The sequence below is a fragment of the Pelophylax lessonae genome (genome assembly GCF_965119305.1).
Source record: "Pelophylax lessonae genome assembly, chromosome: 2".
In the NCBI taxonomy this organism is placed as follows: Eukaryota; Metazoa; Chordata; class Amphibia; order Anura; family Ranidae; genus Pelophylax; species Pelophylax lessonae.
In genome coordinates, this window is record NC_138769.1 from 635,872,147 (window position 1) to 635,894,001 (window position 21,855).

Genomic DNA, 21,855 nt, shown 5'->3' on the forward strand with positions numbered 1-21,855 from the left:
GGGCACAAAGTGGTTAATATACAAACCCAATTCCAAAAAAGCTGGGACGAGACCATGTTTACCATGGTGTAGCATCCCTCTTCTTTTAACAAACACTCTGCACACATCTGAGAACTGAGGAGATCAGTTGCTGGAGTTTTGGGAGAGGAATGTTGTCCCATTCTTGCCTGAGCATATGCTGCTCTAAAACCTAGATATATATATATATCAGCATTGATGGTGCCTTTCTAGATGTGCAAGCTTCCCATTCCATACGCACTAATGAACCCCTTTATCTTCAGAGATGCAGGCTTTTGAACTGAGCGCTGAGAACAAGCCAGAAGGTCTCTCTCCTCTTTAGTCCAGAGGACACGGCGCCCTTGGTTGCCAAAAAGAAAAGAACATTTTAATTTGTTTGAACACAGAACAGTTTTCCAATTTGCAACAGACCATTTTAAATGAGCTTTGGCCCAGAGAGATGGTGGCATTTCTGGATCATGTTCAGATATGGCTTATTTTTGCATGATAGAGCTTTACCCTGCATTTTTTAATGTCACAGTGGACTCTGTTCACAGTAATGATTTTGGAAGTATTCCTGAGCCCATGCAGTGATGTTCATCACAGAATCATGCCTGTTTTAATGCAGTGCCATCTGGGGGCCTGAAAATCACTGGCATCCAATAATGTATTTCAGCCCTGCCCCTTGCACACAGATTTCTCCAGATTATCAGGATAATTGATGATATGATGTACTGTAGATGATAATATAATTAAAGTCTCTGCAATTTTTTGTTAAAGAACATTATTCTGAAATTGTTTGACAATTTGTAGACGCAGTTTTCCACAGATTGGTGTTTAACTTCTGAGACACTCTGACTCTCCAAGATGCTATTTTTATATGCTGTCAATAATTTCAAAATGACCTTATTTTTTTTTCTTAAAATAGTATATTTTCTTAGTACATTTTATTTGTTTTCTATTTTCTGTTGTGAATAGAATATGGGTTTATAAGAATGGCAAATCCATTGCATTCTGTATTTATGTAGATTTTACACAGCGTCCCAACTTTTTGCAATTGGGGTTGTATTATAAATGGAAAATGCTACTTTCTCTTTTGTTCATTGACGGACACAGCTCCTGATATTCTTAACCATTGGGTTATATTGCCCCCTACAGGAGTAGGACACTAGGCAGAAAAAAAGTCTGGCTATGCCTACGGGCAGTCCCAAGGGGTATACTCTCTCTCTGCTATAGGTACTAGTTTTTTTCTGCCTAGTCGGGAGTAAGGACCTAGTTCCTTTCTGGGATCTCTAGTCCTGGCAAAATTTTTTCTTTTAGATAGATTTTTTTTCTTCTGGTTCTTCCTGGTCCCCCCATCCTAAGCCCCCCCCCCTCCATTAATGCTGGGGCTGTATGATTGGTCTAGTACACCTCCCGGGGTGGAGGCAGGGCGCTTTGCTGGTGATAGAGGCTGGGGGGGTTGCACCGCCGGCGACTGGTAGATCAGGTATGTAGGGGTGGGTTGTACCTTGTGGGAGCTCCTGCCAGGGCCCCCATCCTGCCTGTGCCTGTCCTGAAGCCTAGGGATCCCTCCTGGGTCCCTGGGAGCCTCGTGGTGCCGTGTGGTGCTGCCATTTTCTTATAGCCTTTGTGTTGCAATGCACAGTGGCCATGTTTGTGTAGTCAAGTGGCCATTTTGTGGTTATTTGCCATAGAAAACAGCGGCAGCCATGACAGTGGAGCCCTATGGGCGGCGATTTCGGCGGTGGGTGCCCCTCCTCATCCCCCAGTGCTGACTCCTCGATCCTTTCCTTTCTGGAATTGCTGTGCATGCAGTGCAGATTCTCCTGTTGGCTGCGGTGCCTGGTTTCTAGGTGGTAGTGAGTCTGGTGGGGTCCTCTCCCTCTCTGCTGAGGATTGATTGGGGCTCTGTGATTAGGCAGTGCAGTTATAATGTAGAAAGTGCTGTAACATGTTACAGCCAATCAAATTTTAGTTTACTGGAATCAGATGAATGATTTCAACCTTCATTTGAATGCACTCCTCACACCTTAGTACTATATCTGGCTCGGTGCACACTTTTGAGGCAATTATAGATTGATGAGCCTTATAATGAGGTCACTGTGTATATTCCTCCCAGTACGGGTTTCCTCTAAGATAGAACTATAGTAGCCAGGGAGAAGTGCCAGGATGAAGCAACTCCCATGCACATGCAAGGAAGTTACATTATCCCAACCTGGCCAAATCAAGAAAGCCACTTTGGACCCAGAAGATGTGAAAAAGCTGGAAACCGAGAAGAGCAAACGTAACATTTCTGGGGAAGGGCGCTTTGAGAGTTAAGAGCACCAAATTGTGCAAATATGCTGTACATACTTCCACATTATAGCAAAAGCCTCATAAGACATTCAGTTTTATGTGAGCCCAGTAGGAATTATTCCTGGGTTTGTGACTTCTGCTACGGTTTTAGATGATACCTCCATACAACCATTGTCATGATTACTATAAGGTAATTTGTGTGTTCCAACAGGCTGAAACGTTTCCACACTAAACTTTTAGTCTACTGTAACACAGTTGCTATAGCAACCTTATGTAAAAATAATACAGCAGGAAAAAAAATGTAAGCTATTTCTTTGGAGCCAATTTTTGCTTATTTGTTGTTCTGTTCCTTCTACTTCACTGAACGTTTAACTAAACTTTTACAATAAATGTAATTGGCCCAATTGCTTCTGTGAAAATGTATGCTTTGCATAGCAAATTGTTTTCCTCATACAGTACTTATATTTTCACAGTTTTCTGTACTAAACTACTTAATAAAGCCCAAAATATAACCTAAAGTGACATTAAACAATATTCTTATTCTCCAAAAATAATTCATATACTGTACATCCACTACTTAAATTTTTTTTTTTTTTTAAATAAAAAACATGTTATACTTACCTCCTCTGTGCAGTTGGTTTTGCACAGAGCAGTCCGAATCCTCCTCTTCTCTGGTCCCTCTTTGCTGCTCCTGGCCCCTCCCTCCCTTTGAGTGCCCCCACAGCAAGCAGCTTGCTTTGGGGGCACCCGAGCCAAGTTGCAGCTCTGTGTGTCCATTCAGACACAGGGCTGCCATTTGGCCCTGCCCCCCCATTGGCTGACTGATTTGATTGAGATCAGCGGGAGCCAATGGCACTGCTGCTGTGTCTCAGGCAATCAGGTGGGAGAGTCTCGGACGGCTGAGGGACATCGCTGGATAGAGATGGGGCTCAGGTAGGTATTAGGGGGGCTGAGGGAGGCTGCTACACACAGAATGCTTTTTATCTTAATGCAAAGAATGCATTAGGATAAAAAAAACCTTCTGCCTTTACAACTCCTTTAATGACCTGTACTGTAGTATATTTTTCATTAAACTGATTGTTCCTGTTTTTCTGCCTCCTTTTCGTGAGCACCTGGACCTCTACTTTTCTCCCTCACTTTTTATGTTTGGAGCGAGCAGTGCACATCATTTGCAATCATGTTGTCAGGATTCAGCAGCAGAACAACACAACAACATTTATGTCACATAGCACTGGAACTTCAGAAGCCTCAGACACATAAGCAGGTGGGAGCTTAACCCAGTCAACAGAGTCCAGTTTAACAGCAAGTAGTGAATTGGCATAGTCCAGCTGGGCAGCGGCTCGGGTATCAGCATAGCCCAGCTGGGCAGCGGCCCGGGTATCAGCATAGTCCAGCTGGGCAGCGGCCCGGGTATCAGCATAGTCCAGCTGGGCAGTGGCCCGGGTATCAGCATAGTCCAGCTGGGCAGCAGGCTGCAGTTTACCCTGGGCAGGCTTGGCAACAGACAGCAGGTCAACCATGACAGGCTTGGCAACAGACAGCAGGTCAACCGCGGCAGCATGGAGGAGGACTGGACACCACCAGCAGGCAGCAGCATGGAGGAGGACTGGACACTATCAGCAGGCGGCAGCATGGAGGAGGACTGGACACCATTAGCAGGCAGCAGCATGGAGGAGGACTGGACACTATCAGCAGGCAACATGGATAGTGGCAGAGTTGTAAGAGAAGGAGAAAAGCTCTGTTTCTTTTTGGGCTTAGATACTGGAGTCCTGCAAGTATTTGCATTGTGCTGACCAGAGTGTACTGCTGATGGAAAAGTAGTAACAGTACTGGGGAGAATAGAGAGAATAGTAGCAAAAGCACAGGAAGAGGCCTGAGACATTGCTATGGGTACTGCAGGAGGAGCCTCCAATGGGTTACATAAAGAGGAAGTATGGTTACTGGTGGCAGGGGACTGACATACAGGAGGTAAAGAACACTCAGTAGCATCTGTGGTTGCTAAGGGTAACAAAGGAAGAGATTCTTGATTTTTATCAGCAGATGTGACTTTATGTGACTCATCTAGTACTGGGGATAGGATTTCTGACCAAGCTTGTGGCAGAGGGTGAACTAAAGTCTGTTTGTCTTTCCCTTCCTCACATTGCTCAATTAAACATTGCACAGCAGCAATACTGAATACTGCTGGAAGAAAGAACCTGCACAATGTTTCAGCAACCGTCCCAAAAATCCAGCCTGTATAGTAAATGGAGGGGTGAAAACATCATGGCCCTGTGAGATAAATGGAAATAATAGCTCAGAACAAAGCTGAATCAAAAGCTGAACTTTGCTAAGGGAGAATCTGCCCTCAACAGCTAAGGCATGTGCTGTCAGAATGCTTCCCAACAGTTCTTCCTCAGTGAAATCCTGCCAAAATGAATGACAATAATCTTCATCTTCTACTGCAAGCTGCACACGACAAACAACCTTCGCTCTAAGCATTTTGACAAAAGGAAAACGAAAAGTCAAAAGCAACTGGCTCCCAGTTCCAAAGTGTAGCTGATCTGGTTGTAAGTGGGCGTCACTATTAGGTTTTAGGTTTCAACAAGAGCTAGGGAGACCAGACATGTAGCTACACATGGAAACTGAGACCAAACAATGTAGATATCCTTAAAGTGAGATTTATTTACAGTGAAACACACAAACAAGCATACACAGCAAACAGTGAACATAGGTAACTCCAGCAAACAAGAACCAACCCAAAGACAAAAATAACTAATGAACCTAAGAACTGACTATCTACAAATATTTACAATATAAGGGACAAGGGTAACAGGGAAACAAGAAAGAGGGGAAACAAGACTGGGTACAAGAGCAAGGCAGGATGCTCAGGACCTCAGGAACAAGGCTCTGGCAGCAAGGAGGCAATCAGAATAGTGACGCACTGGGGAAAGGGGAGGAGCAGCTTCAAATAGCCACCTGGCAGCTGAACACAGGTGTAAGTGATCATTACAGCCTGCTGGCTTCTAGGAGACACCTGCTGGTGGACACTGGAACTGCAGCAGTCAGCCCAGAGCAGCACAGTGCCACCAGCAGGCAAACTCAATCCTAACACGTGTACCGCACATATTCCTTAGTCCATCTTGGGAGCAAGCAAGAGAGGGTGGTTACAGTCCTACATACAGCCAAAAAGCCAAAACACTTTCTGGGAATGAATGAATTTTAACCAGCTATAGACATTGCATGTGCTATTAAAACCTAATTTAAATAATAAGGGTGTGTGTAGCCTCATTTACTGGCAATTCCCAGCTGTCATTTTGACAACAATAAAGAGCAGCTTCAACTAACATGTCTCCACCAAACCACACACCCTGATGCATTTCACCCTATGATAGGCCTCGGTGGGCGGGGCAAAATGCATTAGGCTGTGTGGTTTGGTGGAGATATTTAGGATGAGACCGCTCTTTATCGTTTATTCACCTGGGCTGGTCGGGAGTAGAGACGATCCTTTCCTCTTTGCATTTCTCAGACAAGAGTTCTGTCTCTGCACCATACGTTTTGTACACACTGCAGAGATCTCCCTCATATTTTCTCTTCTGGTCAAATGTTTTAGCCTATAGTGTTAAGCTGGATACACACTATACAACTCTTGTTGTTAGATTTCCTTTAGATTTACCTTCAACTTGGTAGTAGAAGGGCCTACCTGATTGCACACAAATTTAAAGTGTTTAGGCTTGACCTCGTATTATATGGTTTTGGTAAATCTAAAGGAAAAAATCTAAAGATAATTGTATAGTGTGTATCCAGCTTTAGGCTTTTTTCTCTATTGGTTGAATGTTGTTTAACCACTTGGTCTCTGGAAGATTTACCCCACTTCATGACCAGGCCATTTTTTTGCTACACGGCACTGTGTTACTTTACCTGAAAATTGCACAGGCATGGAACGCTTTACATAAATTAAATTTATGTCAGTTTTATCCCACAAATAGAGCTTTCTTTTGGTGGTATTTGATCACCAATGGATTTTAAATTTGCACTATAAACACAAAAATCCGCCAATTTTGAAAAAAAAAATATATATGTGTGTATTTTTATTTTTACTTTCTGCTATAAAACATATCCAATAAATTAAATGTAAAAAATCGAATTTCCATAAATTTAGGCCACAATGTATTCTGCTACATATTTTTGGTAAAAAAATATCTCAATAAGCATATATTGATTGGTTTGCACCAAAGTTATAGCGTTTACAAACTATGGTATTTATACATTGGAGTTTTTATTTATTTAATGTTTTATTGACTTATAGCAGGACTGCGATATTGCAACACACAATCTGACACTAACTGACACTTTGCAGGAACCAGTGACACTAATACAGTGATCAGTGGTAAAAACAATGCACTGTCACTGTACTGACACTGGCTGGGAAGGGGTTAAACATCTAGAGCGATCAAATAGTTAAATGTGTGCCTAACCAGTGTTTTTGTGTACTATGTGTACTGCTTTCACTAAGGGATGTGCTGGAAAATCCATCACATCTCCGCTGTCAGGACATATGTAAACAATGCAGAGCTCGGTCCAGCCTCTCTCCTCGATCAGCATGTGCCTGCGGACATCCATTGGCCAGCACCCTCTTATCAGCCTCTACTGTGACTAATCACATTAGAAGCAGCAAGCTTTCCCTTTGCGAATATAATAATATACTGTATATATGTGTGTGATTCTGCACAGAACAGCCACCCTGTAGCAGTAAATCTACTATGGGGCAGTCAGCAAGTGGTTAACTCTTAGGGATTACATTTGCTTAAAGTGATTATTAAGCTTTGGATTTTTTTTTAATAAAATAATAAACATGTCATACTTACCTGGTCTATGCAATGGTTTTGCACAAAACAGCCCCGATCCTCCTCTGCACAGATCCCCAGCCGGCGCTCTTGGCTCCTCCTATTTAGCAGGGGCCCACCATAGAGAGAAGCTTTCTATGGGGGAATTTGTGCGGGCTTGATGCTGAGCAGCCCTGTCTGTGTCTATAGATACAGATAGGGTGGGAAGGACCTGCCCCCCTACCTCTTCACAGAATTTTGTTGACAGAAACGGAAGCCAATGGCTTCTGCTGCTTTGTGAACAGCGCTGGATCGAGAAATGGGCCCCGGACAATTATAAGGGGAGTTTGGGGGATCATCAGAAGGTAAGGTATTTTACCTTAATGCATAGAATGCTTTAGAAGGCTTTGAAACCACTTTAAAGCAGAGTTCCAGCCGTTTCTGTGTTTATTAAAAGTTAGCTGCTACAAAAAGTGTAGCTGCTGACTTTTAATAAACACACACACTCACCTACGCACCATCTTTCACTGACTCCAGAACATGTCCGGATGAGACAGAGCCTTTGGAGTCAGGTTGCACATGCTCAGTTTGGTGTGTATTGTTAGAGAGTTTTCTTTTTTTTCGTGGGAGAGTACATGTGATCAGCACAGGGCCAATCAGCACTGTCCAGACAGAGGGTCAGGGGTCCTGCATCCTGATAGGACAGCTCAGTGCAGTGTGAAAACGTCTACAAGCTTTAAGCAGGAACTAATAGAAGTCACAAAACTTCTGTATACTGCTGATGGGAAAAGATTTAGTAAATCTTTAAGGATTTTTTTTTCTCCTAGGATCTATGGACATACTGTAATCTTATTCTGTAAAACACTCTTTATACACCAGTCTCGTTGACTTTCAGGAAGTCAGTATTTGCATATGAATATATACAGTTTGGAGAATGGACAGTTTATAAGATATAAGTCCCATGGAAGGTACCTTCCTTTTATACACCAGTCTCGTTGACTTTCAGGAAGTCAGTATTTGCATATGAATATATACAGTTTGGAGAATGGACAGTTTATAAGATATAAGTCCCATGGAAGGTACCTTCCTTTTCATATAGTTTTTTATTGCATTTTGTCATACAACATTGTAACAGGAAATGAACGGAAAAGGGAAGGGGAAAAAAGAAGGGGGAAAGCAAGCAGTCACCAAGTACATCAATGCATATCAACTGGATAACAATGACTGTAACAGTAATTAACACGACACAGTACCAACTGTTGCATACTTCATCATACTTGACCAAAATGCTAGCTCCTCAGCACCACCTAGTGACGTAGCAAAATATTGTTTTCAGATTATGATTCCACTATGCTATATAGGAGGAATACCATTGTTCCCATGGTTTCCACCATTCCAACTCTCTCAGATATCTGTCATGGGAAGGGGCCATTAACAATTCAAATGTTTTGTGCGTTTGGGTGGTATTTATTACCTCAGAGAGGGATGGAGGTAGAACCTCCCTCCACCTTCTAGTGATGTTGATTTTAGTGGCGAGTAGTATGGTAAGTACAGGCTTGTGGGACATTGGTGGTATTAGATCAGCCGAAAGGTGAAGCAGGGCGAGGTCAGGCGACGGTTTTACAGGGGTCTTGGATATTGTTGAGATTAATGCGAATACGTCCTCCCATAACGACAGGATGGGAGGGCACGCTCACATGATGTGCATAAGCGTTCCCTGAGCTCCGCAGCCTCTCCAACATGTGGACGGGGCTGTGGGGGAAAACCTCGCTATCACACTGGGAGTGAGGTACCACCTCAAGGTCAGTTTAATGTGGAGTTCTCTCAGAGATGCGCTTAACGTGGTTTTGGAGCTGGATATCAAGGCCTTTTTCCATTGGAGCGGAGAGAAGGACCCCCCCAGTTCCTGTTCCCATTGCGTGAAGGGGCGGCTTTTGACAAACGCGTCCTTTTCACCCAGCAGAGGGTAGAAAAGCGATATACCTTTAGCCGTCGGTGGGTTTGCTGTTAAGCCCATGGAAGGTACCTTATGGTATGTTTAACAGGTGGTCAAATCAAAAGTTTTTAGTAGAGTACAGGTTCACTTTAAAACTCAGTATGATACAATGTAAATGTAAGGTGTCATTTTTCCGATATTGATAGTATTTGCATTTATTTGCAGATATCTGCAGTGTTTTATTCTGAATGTGTATTTTTGTCACAGTGACAGACAGAAGTGTCAGCAAGATTCTTTTTCTGAAAACACGGACAGTGCGGTTACAGGCAGCTGGTTCCTTGGTCTCCAATGGACCTCTTGGTAATGTACAATACATTTTAATTAGTGGCCCTTGAGACTTGTATTCAAGAAACACAAATAAAACATTTTATGTGTTAATTTGTATAGGTTTGGTAAATTTTTGGAATTTGCTGCATGGAGGGAAACTGACTGCAAGCTTCAAACCAGTAAGTGTTGATCTGATTTTGTGCATGCCATTCCACTGAAAAAATGAAACTATAATAAATACATATATACAAATATTTTGATGAATACAATTTAACATAAATTTAACTTTTGATCTATCTTACCTCTTTTGATCATTCTCTTTCATTCTTTAGTCTAAAGCTGGGACCCAGATCAGCAGTCTTGCTGTAAATAAAGACAATTCACTGTTATTTGTAGGGGATTATATTGGATATATTTATACTTATGACATTAAAGACTATTCTATACACGGGCCTGAGAAAGATCATCCACTGAGTAAGTTTCACTTTTTTTTTATATATTTAAAATACTTTATATGTGAATACATTTTATAATTTATATGTGAATACATTTTAATAACCTGCACTGTTCAAAAGCAAGCAATGGCCAATATCTTGAGTATTCATTTAAAAAAAAATCACATGACTAAATTTTACTATTTGGATGTGATCTAGATGTAGAAAAAATATATTTTTTATGGAATAACATTTTGTTTTAAAAAAGGCAAATTTGAGATTGAAATGTTTACCTGGAACTTATATAAAAAAGGTTTGGCTTTTTTTACAGATAAGGGTGTACATACAGTGGGGATCGAAAGTTTGGGCACCCCAGGTAAAAATTTGCATTAATGTGCATAAAGAAGCCAAGGAAAGATGGGAAAATCTCCAAAAGGCATCAAATTACAGATTAGACATTCATTAATATGTCAACAAAAGTTAGATTTTATTTCCATTATTGACACTTTCAAAATTACAGAAAACAAAAAAATGGCGTCTGCAAAAGTTTGGGCACCCTGCAGAATTTATAGCATGCACTGCCCCCTTTGCAAGGCTGAGACCTGCCAGTGTCATGGATTGTTCTCAATCATCGTCTGGGAAGACCAGGTGGTGTCAATCTCAAAGGTTTTAAATGCCCAGACTCATCTGACCTTGCCCCAACAATCAGCACCATGGGATCTTCTAAGCAGTTGTCTAGAAAACTGAAACTGAAAATAGTTGACGCTCACAAAGCTAAAGAAGGCTATAAGAAGATAGCAAAGCATTTTCAGATGTCCATATCCTCTGTTCGGAATGTAATTAAGAAATAGCAGTCATCAGGAACAGTGGAAAATAAAGCAAGATCTGGAAGACCAAGAAAAATATTAGACAGAACAGCTCGCAGGATTGTGAGAAAAACAATTCAAAACCCACATTTGACTGCACGATCCCTCCAGAAAGATCTGGCAGACACTGGAGTTGTGGTACACTATTCCACTATAAAGAGATACTTGTACAAATATGGTCTTCATGGAAGAGTCATCAGAAGAAAACCTCTTCTACATCCTCACCACAAAAATCAGTGTTTGAACTTTGCAAATTAACATATAGACAAGCCTGATGCATTTTGGAAACAAGTTCTGTGGACCGATGAGGTTAAAATTGAACTTTTTGGCCGGAATGAGCAAAGGTACGTTTGGAGAAGAAGGGGCACAGAATTTAATGAAAAGAACCTCTGTCCAACTGTTAAGCATGGGGGTGGATCAATCATGCTTTGGGGTTGTATTGCAGCAAGTGGCACAGGGAACATCTCACGAGTAGAAGGAAAAATTGATTCAATAAAATTTCAGCAAATTTTGAATGGTAACTTGATGCCATCTGTGAAAAAGCTGAAGTTAAAGAGAGCATGGCTTCTACAAATGGATAATGATCCTAAACCCACCTTGAAATCCACGGAGGATTACATCAAGAGGCATAAACTGAAGGTTTTGCCATGGCCTTCACAATCTCCTGACCTCAACATAATTGAAAATCTATGGATAGACCTTAAAAGAGCAGTGCGTGACAGACAGCCCATAAATCTCAAAGAACTGGAAGACTTTTGTAAGGAAGAATGGGCAAAGATACCTCAAACAAGAATTGAAAGACTCTTGGCTGGCTACAAAAAGTGTTTACAAGCTGTGATATTTGCCAAAGGGGGCAGTACAAGATATTAACTCTGCAGGGTGCCCAAACTTTTGTAGACGCCATTTTTTGTTTTCTGTTACTTTGGAAGTGTAAATGATGGAAATAAAATCTAACTTTTGTTGACATATTATAAGATTGTCTAATCTGTAATTTGATGCCTTTTGGAGATTTTTCCATCTTTCCTTGGCTTCATTATGCACATTAATACCAATTTTTACCTGGGGTGCCCAAACTTTCGATCCCCACTGTAAATTCCAGTTACAAGGGAAAGGAAAGTTAGGGGACAAAGGTAGTGAAAGAAAGAGGAGAGGTGGTCTACCATTTAGGCTAGCAATACTCTTTTATAGTACAACTCTTATGCACAAGAGACCTCTGTCTGTTCTTGGAACACCCTGATCAGATGGATTGCAGCAAATTGCATCTATGCTTCCAGGATTAAGGAGGACGGCAAGAACGCAGCAATATTGAACAGGTGCTGGAAGTAAATACCCCTAGGGAATTATACTGGCCAATATGTAACCCTCAACACTCAGGTATTCCTTTATGGGAAGACCAATCACTGTCATTGCTTAGCAGATCTTTCATGGCTGTTTTATGAACGTCATCTGCCATAATACAAAACTGCTTGTAGTCTTCTTTTAAGGAGGCATATGTTAGTTTTATACCAAAGTTGCAGTGATCAATGTTATTAACTTCAACATATGTGCTCTGGAGGAACATTTATTCAAGGAGAGTATGAAGGTTAACAGTTCCTGCTGCACTTTCTCTTAAAAAAAACAAATAACGTTTTGTAACACCAGTGTCATGGGTACATTTTATATTAAATGTTGTTTTTTTTTATAAAATAAAGATTTTTAATGCATACTAAAAAAAAAAAAGTTTAAAAATATTAAAATTTGGAAACTTGAAAGAAAGATACAACTGGCCTAAACATTATAGTTTCTTTTTAAAGAGACCCTGTCAGGACTCTTTCTGTGAGAGAAGATGAAGTATCCTCACCTCACCTGTGTTTCCTTACTTCCCTACTTGCTGAACCATTCATTAGTGTCTTCAGAATTTAACACTTCTGGTCATGCTGCCTTCAACCCCTGCGCCCTATACTAAGTTCCCGACACTGCAGTGTGAATTCATATGTATTTGCAAATGTATGCAACACAAACCTGAGATTTACCACGACTTACCTAGTTTTTAATCTTAAAGAGGAAGTAAACCCTCCTCAGGAAGTTGTACCTATAGGTAAGCCTATGATAAGGCTTACCTATAGGTACTGTAAATATCTCCTAAACATGTACGGTTTAGGAGATATTTACCTTTAATGCAGCCAGTGACGTCACTGGCGCATGCGCTCTGAAGGAACGGCTGATCGTGCCGTTCCTTCAGTGCCCCGTGCCGTGACCGTCGGCTCCCGCGCGCGTGCGCAGGAGTGACGTCACCGTGGCTCCGGCCAATCAGATGGCCGGATGCCGCGATCCCGGAAGACGGGCGACTGAACATGTCGCTCGTCATACAGGTAAGAGAGCGGCACGGCGGGGGCTCGTTCTAAGGTAAGTATTTCATAATGAGCTAGTATGCGATGCATACTAGCTCATTATGTCTTTCTCTTGCAGGTTGTAAAAGAAAAAAAAAATTTTTTAACGAGTTTACAACCTCTTTAAGAAAATGTTCTTTGTGCTGCCTACATGGAGAGTGTACAGAGGAAATTTTATATTGCTTTCAACATTGCCCTGCCCACGCGTACCTTTCCTTTTTTGCTAATTTTAAATTATTCAAAACAGCTAACATTCTTGGTTTGTCTGTAGTATATTTTGATGCAGAATCTAGCAAGGACTATGCAGTAAATGCTGCATGCTTTACCTATTTAATGTCATACTAATGCATAATAGTTACATGTTTTGTTTTGCAGCTGTATGTCACTGGAGAGCACATGTGGACATGATCACAGAGTGAGTACTCTATACTATGGGGCTTTTAATATACCTGTATATCTTACGAAAAACAAAATTTTCTAGATAACTGCTATGGTATATGGTTGTATGGCAGTTATGAAAAGGCAGTATTGTTGCACATATAAATCAGTCATTTTCCAGTTCTTCATTTTATCTTGTGCAGGTTAGAAATTGAAGAGATGCACTCCATTTAACAAAATCCCTTTTTTCTAGAAAGATATACCATCTTTCCATATATACATATACCATGGAGAAGCCTTCTACCTTCAAGATGGAAAAATAGGGAGATTTGGGGTTTTATTTTTAAAATGCAAATAGGCTGTTCACTTTGCAAGAAAATTTGCCCCAGAGTTAGTAAATGTGATGAAGTGTCCCTGTGCAAACAATAGCCAATTCAAGTGCAAGGGAAAAAAAAACAATTTTGCTTGCATATGATTGGATAATGGAAGTCAACAAAGCTTCACATCATTCACTAAGCTCCAGGGCAAATTCCCTTGCAGAGTGCAACTTCCCTTGCAAAGTGAACAGCCAATGCCTTTAGTAAATTATCCTAACTTCCACAGAATGGGTCCTTTGGACTCCTTATCCTCCTGTCTGGCACAAAGAAAAAGATACATTTTGACAAAGTTTAAAAAATATCTTCATATCACTTCAACATTGCTTCTTAGATTTTGTGACTAGCACAAGATTCATAGTCATTTACTGTTCATCTTAGGTAATATAAACAGAGAGGTTAAATTAATAAAAGGTTTATCAATTGGGAGGAGAGCTGGAGGACAGATAGGAATCTTTTCTTTTATATACGTAATATATATGTATCATTTTCAGCAAACAAACGTTATGTTAATTATATGTATCATTTTCAGCTACAAATGCTGATGTTTTGTTTTATAATTATTATTATTTTTATGTTTCAACGTTAATACTTAAGACTTTTTCATTATATTACCAAAGGGTTTGGTAAAAAAAGTTTGAGCATGCTTCTACTGCTTAGTTCTATCACTCCCACACATAGGCTCTCACCTGGGAAGCTTATTTGGCTTCTCACTTTTAGGTTGAGTTATTTATAGGATTTGTTCCTATTGGGATTTTACCCATTTCCACCTCAAAATTGTGGAAGTTAGAGTTCCCACCAAACTCCCGCAGAAAGTTCTTGGTTTTCTCTTCTTCCTCTCCACACCTTTTCCCCCTTCCATCTCCCCACAACCCTATCCACCTTCCCCTTTTTTTTTCTCTCCTCTCTCCTCCTTCAGGTTCACATAGGATTAAGTCTTTATCTTCCATATGACAAATAAAATGACCCTTCCACTTAAACTTATCTCTCTCAGGGCAAAAGGTCTCAATACCCCTGAAAAGAAATCATCAGTCTAATCTGAATTAAAGCGCTTGCTGACCCGCATTGGATTCATCCAAGAAACCCACTTTAAGATGGATAATACCCCTAAATTCTTTAATAGATATTTTCCAACAGTGTACCACAGTACCTCCACTACTAAAAAATCTAAAGCATATTGCTTCATAAGTTAGTTCAGTGGCATTTCCATGATATTTGGTGTGATCAGGATGGTAGAGCTATCTTCCTAAAGGTTGGCAATCAATTGTGTACTTTAGCAAACTTATATTTGTCCAACACAGCTTAGGTACTTTTTCTGGAATCAATTTTGGAAACATTTTAAGAGTTCTCCGAAGGGGTACTCATAGTAGGTGGAGAGATTTTAACTTTACATTAGACCCGACAATAGACACATCCCGAGGTGCATTACATATCTCCCATGACCATATGGGAATATCATAAAGCTTATATTCGTGGTATCTTGATTAAGATCGTTTCCCGACTGAAGAAAGAATGAATAGCTCAAAAGGAGCAGCTTCTTGCAGATATTTAAACATAGAAACATAGAAACATAGAATGTGTCGGCAGATAAGAACCATTTGGCCCATCTAGTCTGCCCAATATATCTGAATCCTATGAATAGTCCCTGGCCCTATCTTGTATGAAGGATAGCCTTATGCCTATCCCATGCATGCTTAAACGCCTTCACTGTATTTGCAGCTACCACTTCTGCAGGAAGGTTATTCCATGCATCCACTACTCTCTCAGTAAAGTAATACTTCCTCATATTACTTTTAAACCTTTGCCCCTCTAATTTAAAACGGTGTCCTCTTGTGGTAGTTTTTCTTCTTTTAAATATGCTCTCCTCCTTTACCGAGTTGATTCCCTTTATGTATTTAAAAGTTTCTATCATATCCCCTCTGTCTCTTCTTTCTTCCAAGCTATACATGTTAAGGTCCTTTAACCTTTCCTGGTAAGTTTTTTGCTGCAATCCATGTACTAGTTTAGTAGCTCTTCTCTGGACTCTCTCTAGAGTATCTATATCCTTCTGGAGATATGGCCTCCAGTACTGCGCACAATACTCCAAGTGAGGTCTCACCAGTGTTCTGTACAGCGGCATAAGCACTTCTCTCTTTCTACTGCTTATACCTCTCCCTATACATCCAAGCATTCTGCTGGCATTTCGTGCTGCTCTATTACATTGTCTTCCCACCTTTAAGTCTTCTGAAATAATTACTCCTAAATCCCTTTCCTCAGATACTGAGGTCAGGACTGTGTCAAATATTCTATATTCTGCCCTTGGGTTTTTACGCCCCGGGTGCATTATCTTGCACTTATCCACATTAAATTTCAGTTGCCAGAGTTCTGACCATTCTTCTAGTTTTCCTAAATCCTTTTCCATTTGGCGTTTCCCTCCAGGAACATCAACCCTGTTACATATCTTTGTGTCATCAGCAAAAAGACAAACCTTACCATCGAGGCCTTTTGCAATATCACTTATGAAGATATTAAACAAAATTGGTCCCAGTACAGATCCCTGAGGTACCCCACTGGTAACATGACCTTGTTCTGAATGTTCTCCATTGACTACAACCCTCTGTTGTCTGTCACTCAGCCACTGCCTAATCCACTCAACAATATGGGAGTCCATGCTCAATAACTGCAGTTTATTGATAAGTCTTCTATGTGGGACAGTGTCAAAAGCCTTACTAAAATCTAGATATGCAATGTCTACTGCACCTCCACCGTCTATTATTTTAGTCACCCAGTCAAAAAAATCTATAAGATTTGTTTGACATGATCTCCCTGAAGTAAACCCATGTTGTTTTTCATCTTGCAATCCATGGGATTTAAGATGTTCCACAATCCTATCCTTTAATAAGGTTTCCATTAATTTGCCTACTATTGATGTCAGACTCACTGGTCTATAGTTGCTCGATTCCTCTCTACTACCTTTCTTGTGAATGGGCACGACATTTGCCAATTTCCAATCTTCCGGGACGACTCCTGTTACTAATGATTGGTTAAATAAATCTGTTAATGGTTTTGCCAGCTCACCACTAAGCTCTTTTAATAATTTTGGGTGTATCTCATCATGACCCTGTGACTTATTTGTCTTCACTTTAGACAGCAATCTTAGAACCTCTTCCTCTGTAAAGACACATGCATCAAATGATTCATTAGTCATCCTTTCGAGTGGAGGTCCTTCTCCTTCTTTTTCTTCTGTAAAAACTGAACAGAAGTATTCATTAAGGCAGTCGGCTAGCCCTTTATTCTCTTCTACATACCTTCCGTCCTTTGTTTTTAATTTAGTTATTCCTAGTTTTAATTTCCTTTTTTCATTTATATATCTGAAGAATGTCTTATCCCCCTTTTTCATAGACTGAGCTAGTTTTTCTTCTGCCTGCACTTTAGAAGTTCTTATAACTTGCTTGGCCTCTTTCTGCCTAATCTTGTAGATTTCCTTATCTTCATTGCTCTGGGTTTTTTTATAATTACAAAATGCTAGCTTTTTATTTTTAATGATTTGGGCCACTTCTGCTGAGTACCACAGTGGTCTCTTCCTTTTTTTGCTTTTACTGACAAGTCTAATGCAATTTTCTGTTGCCTTCAATAATGCACCTTTTAAGTAGTCCCATTTCTCCTGGACTCCATGTAATCCGTTCCAGTCTGATAAGGACTCATTTATGACTAATTTCATTTTTGAAAAGTCTGTTTTTCTAAAATCTAAAACTTTTGTTTTTGTGTGGTGTGACTCTTTCACAGTTCTTATATTAAACCACACTGACTGGTGATCACTAGATCCCAAGGTTTCGCCTACAATGACATCATATACCGAATCCCCATTTGTGAATACCAAATCCAAAATGGCCTCCCTCCGGGTTGGCTCCTCAACCACTTGTTGCAGAGACAACCCCAGTAGGGAATTTAGAATATCTGTACTCCTGGTAGAACTTGCTATTTTGGTTTTCCAGTTTATAAATTGGAAACAGTACATAAACGATCTTTAGCAATATCTGCTTTGGCAGAACTGACGATTCTTAGAGAACGCCTGAAGTCCATAGATCTGTTCAAAGTCAAAGCAATAACAGGCCGCTGTTGACGTACGTACTATGAAGATAATAACAAATGCAGGAAATTTCTAGTACGTGCGCTTCAAGAGCAATATACCCGCACTTACATCCCTGAAATTCTGGATGACAAACAAACCAAACATTATCAATCACATGCCATTGCAGAGGTCTTTAAGACATATTATGAATCTTTATATAATCTAGGAACTTCTTCCTCCCACATTCTTAACAAAACATCGTTGGACAATATTAATGAATACCTTACAGAGGCAAAATGTCCTTGCCTGGCATCGGATGTAATATCTAATCTTAATATACCAATCACTGAGGAAAAACTCTTTATTGCATTGCCCCAGACTAAAATTGGTAAAGCGCTGGGATCCGACGGCTTCACCTTGTCATACTATAAAACTTTCTCACAGCACCTGACGCCATACTTTCTCAGAGTAGTCAATGCCCTCGGACCAGAGACTTGTTTCCCAATAGACTCCCTTGGAGCCCAAGTGACAGTAATAGCCAAAGAAGGTAAGGATCCGTTACTATGCTCTAGCTACTGTTCCATAGCCTTGTTTAACATTGATCTTAAATTATTTACCAAAATATTAGCTAATAAATTAATACAATTTATCCCTGACCTTATTCATCTTGATCAGGGGGGCTTTGTCCCCACAAGAGAAGCTAGAGTTAATACCTCAAAAGCCAAGGCTCTAATTCAATTTGCTCGATCAAAGGCAATTCGTCTGATAGTACTTTCCACAGATGTGGAGAAGGCCTTTGATTGAGTGAATTGGTCTTTCATGGAACAGACTTTACGAAATATAGACTTGAGAGACAAGATTTTAGATTGGCTTAAAGCTATCTGTTCTCATCCCATGGCTCAAGTCAGAATTAATGGAGAACTCTCATCACACTTTCCTATTTTGAATGGAAGTTGTAAAGGTTGCCCTTTATCACCAATTATTTTCATTTTTACTCTGGAGACATTCTTGCAATGGATCAGACTCAATCCTAATATTTCAGGACTTGTAATATTCCCTAACTTTCATTCCAAAATTGCTGCATATGTGGACAATCTGTTATTTTTTATAACAAATCCAATCATATCACTTCCCAACCTCCTAGAAGAAATAGATAAATACAGCTACCTGTCCAACTTGAAAATAAATTATCAAAAATCAGAAGCTTTTAATATCTCCCTTCCATATGCAATGTTCCAGAACTTGCAAAACAAATTTTCATTTAAATGGTCTTATTCCAAATCAAATACCTTGGAATTCATCTTCCTGCAGATCTTACAAAGGCATTTCAAAAAAATTGTTCCTCCTCTTCTTCAATCGATTAAACAAGACTTGGTCAGGTGGCATAAGGAGATGTTCTCTTGGTTTGGGCAATGTAATATTCTAAAGATGAATATTATGCCATGCATTCTATATCTCTTTCAAGCCCTCCTGATACATTTCTCAGCCTCTTTTATTAAGAGTTAGAACTGATTTTCTTCCCTATTCTTATGGGTACATAAACCACCATGTCTCCCATACAGAATCTTAAAATTGGCTAAACCTTATGGATGCATAGGTCTACCAGATGTTGGTGGATACTACACTACTTGTCATTTAACAAGAGTAATAGATTGGTGTCAACGTGGTCAGCTTAAACAATGGGTCATGATAGAACAGGCTACTTCTTTAGTCCTACTTATGGCACTTCCCTGGTGTGTAATTAATGTACCCAAAGACCTTAAGACTCACCCTACAATTGGAACAACTTGGACGATTTGTAGGAAGGTACTTGCCATAGATGGAATTTCTGAAGGTATTTCCCCATTATTCCTTATTCTAGGAAATCCTTCCTTCCGACCTGGTTTAATATATACTGGCTTTCAAAAGCTCACGATTGACAAAGTAGTTAGGGTTCATCAATTGAATGTCTGGGTTTTATGGCCTATGATTGATGCAATGGCTGTTCATTCTCAATTTAAATTTTTAGACTCCTGGCAACAAAACCAACTTTCTCATTTTATGTCCAAACTCCCTCCAGCATCAATGTTTAAACTTAACTTCACCCCATTTGAACGGGAATGTGTGGCTACTACCAAGCTTAAACATTAAATTACCCTTATGTACAATCTTGTCAATGTTCCTTCCACAACTTTTAAACCACCTTTTATTACTAAGTAGGACAATTACCTGCAATTATCTTTTACTCCTGACCAACTTGACAAAATTCTTATTTTCTCACAAAATCTCTATAAACACCAACTATCAGGAACTGAACTATAAAATTCTGACAAGACGGTACTTGACTCCAGCTAAACTCAATCATATATGCTCTATCTGTTCTAGCTGTTATTGAAAATGTGGGAACTCACTTGGAGACATCCTACATATTTTTTGGACGCATAATCGACTTCAGTATTTTTGGGCTGAAGTGAGGAGAATTTCTCTGAAATTTACAATACACCAAATTCCATTAGAACCAGCCTTTTTTCTTCTACACCATCACTCCATACCATGGAAGACTTATAAGCAATCTATTTTGCCCTACCTTTTTAATGCAGCCAAAAGTTGAATACCTGATCTTTGGAAACAGAATCGACCCCCGTCAATCGCTATGTGGTTGAGTAAGGTCGCAGATATAAACAGAATTGAAGATCTTATCTACTCTGATAGAGGTACTCATGAAAACGTTTTTAAAAAAGTGGTTTTCTTGGCAAGATTTTACCATAGCTATCTAATAGATAACAGATAACAAATCTATTTTGAACCATTCTACAAACAATTCCCCTTCGAGAAACCATATGGGACACTGAATGGGGGAGATTTAACTCTTATTCCACCCCCCTTTTTTTTTTCCTTTGACCTCCCCACCCCACCCTCTTTTTTTCCTCCCTTCATCTATACCCCTCACCGCGTTCACCTGTTATTTAGGTTACTAGACTACAGACAATTCAGGTTACATAATTTTACTACACGTATATTTCAAATAATTTTTTATTGTTGAATTGTACGATATATTCAAACACATTCTAATGATTGTTACATTGCTTTGAAATGCTAAAATGCATACTGTATCTTTCAATATATATATATATAATAAACAAGCAAAAGATTTGGGGGAGCATACCCATGTATTTCTAAAGCTGGTGCAGCTATGAACCAAAAGACATGTATATTAAAAAAAGAATAGCGCACACATGCAAAAGAAATTATTACCAAATTTGAAGACAATCCATAAATAAAAATGGGGATTTGGTCCCACCATATGGCCATATAGTGCTCAGGCCCACCACTGCGTCAAAGTACCCCATTATCAGTGGGTCCTACACTATCCATGAAAAAGAGATGAATCCAGCCTTTCTAACCCTTGGAGATAATACTCCTTGCTGGGAAAGATGTGCAAATGCACTACAGGGGACTCCTCCTATATCCACTTGATAGTGGACACTGATAGAGTACAGGTGTGTGTGGGGGGTGGGTTGGGTTGCTCAACCTCGGTAGTCTGGTCAGACCGAATACATAATAAACAAGCAAAAGATTTGGGGGAGCATACCCATGTATTTCTAAAGCTGGTGCAGCTATGAACCAAAAGACATGTATATTAAAAAAAGAATAGCGCACACATGCAAAAGAAATTATTACCAAATTTGAAGACAATCCATAAATAAAAATGGGGATTTGGTCCCACCATATGGCCATATAGTGCTCAAGCCCACCACTGCGTCAAAGTACCCCATTATCAGTGGGTCCTACACTATCCATGAAAAAGAGATGAATCCAGCCTTTCTAACCCTTGGAGATAATACTCCTTGCTGGGAAAGATGTGCAAATGCACTACAGGGGACTCCTCCTATATCCACTTGATAGTGGACACTGATAGAGTACAGGTGTGTGTGGGGTAGAGTTGCCACCTCATCCCTTTAAAACAGAACACAAGTTAATTACACAGGTTCTGAGGCTAATTTAATGCAGAGAAGGCTCCAAGTGAGTTTAATTACCACCTTA

General features: G+C 40.0%; 1 protein-coding gene across 1 annotated transcript in view; it reads left to right on the top strand.

Moving 5' to 3' along the window:
- The window catches only part of LOC309547281 (cilia- and flagella-associated protein 337-like), a gene marked incomplete at its 5' end in the record, with an annotated part of 246,937 nt that overhangs the window by 191,836 nt on the left and 33,246 nt on the right, over positions 1 to 21,855 (top strand). The window contains 4 exons of the mRNA XM_082247111.1: positions 9,301 to 9,393; positions 9,481 to 9,539; positions 9,693 to 9,834; positions 13,405 to 13,444. Of these exons, the coding sequence (XP_082103237.1) occupies positions 9,301 to 9,393; positions 9,481 to 9,539; positions 9,693 to 9,834; positions 13,405 to 13,444 (334 nt within the window). The remainder of the gene's footprint in view (positions 1 to 9,300; positions 9,394 to 9,480; positions 9,540 to 9,692; positions 9,835 to 13,404; positions 13,445 to 21,855) is intronic.